Source organism: Octopus bimaculoides, chromosome 19 (genome assembly GCF_001194135.2).
Source record: "Octopus bimaculoides isolate UCB-OBI-ISO-001 chromosome 19, ASM119413v2, whole genome shotgun sequence".
Lineage (NCBI taxonomy): Eukaryota > Metazoa > Mollusca > Cephalopoda > Octopoda > Octopodidae > Octopus > Octopus bimaculoides.
The window spans coordinates 6170394-6173220 of NC_068999.1; the positions used below are offsets into that span (position 1 = coordinate 6170394).

Sequence of the window (2827 nt, forward strand, 5' to 3'; positions counted from 1 at the left end):
TCCGGAGCCGACAGAGTCCAAATTCTTTTTAATTAGTCCAGACCCAACAGTATCAAAATTTCTACGAATTAATCCAGAGCCGACAGAGTCCAAATTCTTTTTAATAAGTCCAGACCCAATAGTATCAAAACTTCTACGAATTAATCCAGAGCCGACAGAGTCGAAATTCTTTTTAATAAGTCCAGACCCAATAGTATCAAAACTTCTACGAATTAATCCGGAGCCGACAGAATCCAAATTTCTGCGAATTAATCCAGAACCGACAGAATCCAAATTCTTTTTAATTAGTCCAGACCCAACAGTATCAAAATTTCTACGAATTAATCCGGAGCCGACAGAATCCAAATTCTTTTTGATAAGTCCAGATCCAACAGTATCGAAATTTCTGCGAATTAATCCTGAACCGACAGAATCCAAATTCTTTTTAATAAGTCCAGATCCAACAGTATCGAAATTTCTGCGAATTAATCCTGAACCGACAGAATCCAAATTCTTTTTGATAAGGCCAGACCCAATAGTATCGAAATTTCTGCGAATTAATCCAGATCCAACAGAATCCAAATTTCTGCGAATTAATCCGGAGCCGACAGAATCCAAGTTCTTTTTAATAAGTCCAGACCCAACAGTGTCAAAATTTCTTCGAATTAATCCAGAGCCGACAGAATCCAAGTTCTTTTTAATGAGCCCAGACCCAACTGAATCCAGCTGTCTTTTGATTAGTCCAGCTCCTACAGAATCTAACTGCCGTTTAAGAGCATCTTCTTCAATATTGTCTAATGGTATTTCTTCAAACTCACTTCCATCTTCAAATTTTCTCTTGATCAATCCAGATCCAACAGAGTCCAGTTGTCGCTTGATCAGACCCGACCCGACCGAATCCAGCTGCCTTTTAATAAGTCCAGACCCAACAGAGTCTAATTGTCTTTTAATTAATCCAGAGCCGACTGAATCCAAATTTCTTTTAATAAGGCCGGAACCAACTGAGTCCAGATTCCTCTTTTCTTCGCATAACACATTTGAGATGAATCTGAAATAAAAATAAGAAAAGAAGAATTAAAATAAATTTTACACAAAGCAAAATAAAGTAAAATAACTGCATGAAAATTTAAGCAATCTTGTAACAACAAATAATAAACAGACATGAAAAACAATGAAACTGTGTTTGTGTAGGCGCAGTTAACAATTTCATTTTGCCACTGCGAGGATAATGTTGGGCATTTGTCACTTTCCGTAGTCACACGTTGTACTAATTTGTAATATTAAAAATATAAAAAAACTGTATCTCAAAAGGTACAGCCTTGCCACACTCTGTGACTCGTTTATTCTAATTTTGGATGGCATTAATGGTTAACGTGTCAGCCACTTTCACGTTAATTCAGGAACGGGTAAATAAGTAGAATAATTAAACTTTTTGTCATATCAGAGATCACCAAAGCCACCGCCAAACTCCCTACCACACACACGGGAATTGCTAGTAACACACACGTGGGTATTGAGGATAAATACGTGTTCATATTCGGCTGTATATTTTTGGAAGTGTTGGTTGAATATCAGTTATGCGATGACGCTTGTTCGCGTACATATTTAATCCTGACACTCTCAAATTTATATTTCGAAATGCTGCACTGAAGATGAGAAATTAGTAAGTAAATATAACTTTACTTTAATATCTCGAAACGCGTATGTAGCTAATCTGAGTCGTGTGGATTCGTTATTTCGTTCTTTTTGCCTACGTAAAAAAAGGGTGTTACTGTCTGGGAGATCTTTATGGTGGTAGAAAAGGCATTTGGGTCCTATTTCTAAATTCGGTGCGTGGCGAAGCAATTAGCTGACCCCTGATTATAATTATGTTTATAATTATAGAATAGTTTATATATATATATGTACAGGGTGGCCCAAAAGTAGGTTTACACTTATTCAACTATCTGTTTCGCCTTCATATGTTAACAGTTTAGATGTTAATTATAAAAAAAATATGAAACCATTATTCTATTGCTCCCTTTTTTATGATTCTAATATACGAACAAACTCGCCGTATGAGCCAGCGGATTAGACTATGCCTTAACCCTCGTACTTTAAATTATTGGCCCTAAAAGGATAAAAAAACGATGTTGGCATCTTCAGGATTTGAAGTCAGAGAAGAAATAACGCTAAGCATCGTATCAGAGACTTGCTAATGGCGCTGCCAGCTTGCCATAGGACAGTGATTCTCATCCATCTTTTGCCTAGGAATCGATTCGATCCATATTTTATTCGACTGGAATCTTCCCCGTACCATAGCCATTCGATGTTTAAGAAAGTCACGTTATATTTTTATAATTAAAATATTAGGAATTGCATAAAAAAAGTTTGTCGAAATATTTTCTCTATCGTAGAAGAATAGCTGATTTATTACACATAAATTTTAACGAAAAAGTTTTCGGTGGACCCCTAAGGGTTGTGAACAAGTGTCAGTGAAATTACCCAGCCCATATTCAAGCTCCCCGTTCTTTAATAATTTATAAAACGAAGTAATACAACACGTCAAAACAAAACAATGAAGACGATGTATATTTCAAACCAATTGTCTAAAAAATCGATCAGAAATAAACAATTTCTAAAATGTCAAATAAGTTTCTCTATCAGAAAAAACGCCAGTTGCTATAAACAGAATAGATCTACCGTTTACAAGCAATTTCCTTATGCAAGAAATTCTATAATTTCTATCATTTTTGTTCTAATGTAGGATTGAATATAAATTCAATATCGAGGTTCTAAATCATATCTATCTATCTATCTCTCTCTCTCTCTCTCTCTCTCTCTCTCTCTCTATATATATATATATATA

The 2827-nt window shown here is 35.3% G+C and overlaps 1 protein-coding gene across 1 annotated transcript in view; it reads right to left on the reverse strand.

Moving 5' to 3' along the window:
- The window catches only part of LOC106878486 (uncharacterized), a 54812-nt gene that overhangs the window by 680 nt on the left and 51305 nt on the right, over positions 1-2827 (reverse strand). Inside the window, exon 3 of the mRNA XM_052974696.1 lies at positions 12-1027. Within this exon, the coding sequence (XP_052830656.1) occupies positions 12-1027 (1016 nt within the window). The remainder of the gene's footprint in view (positions 1-11; positions 1028-2827) is intronic.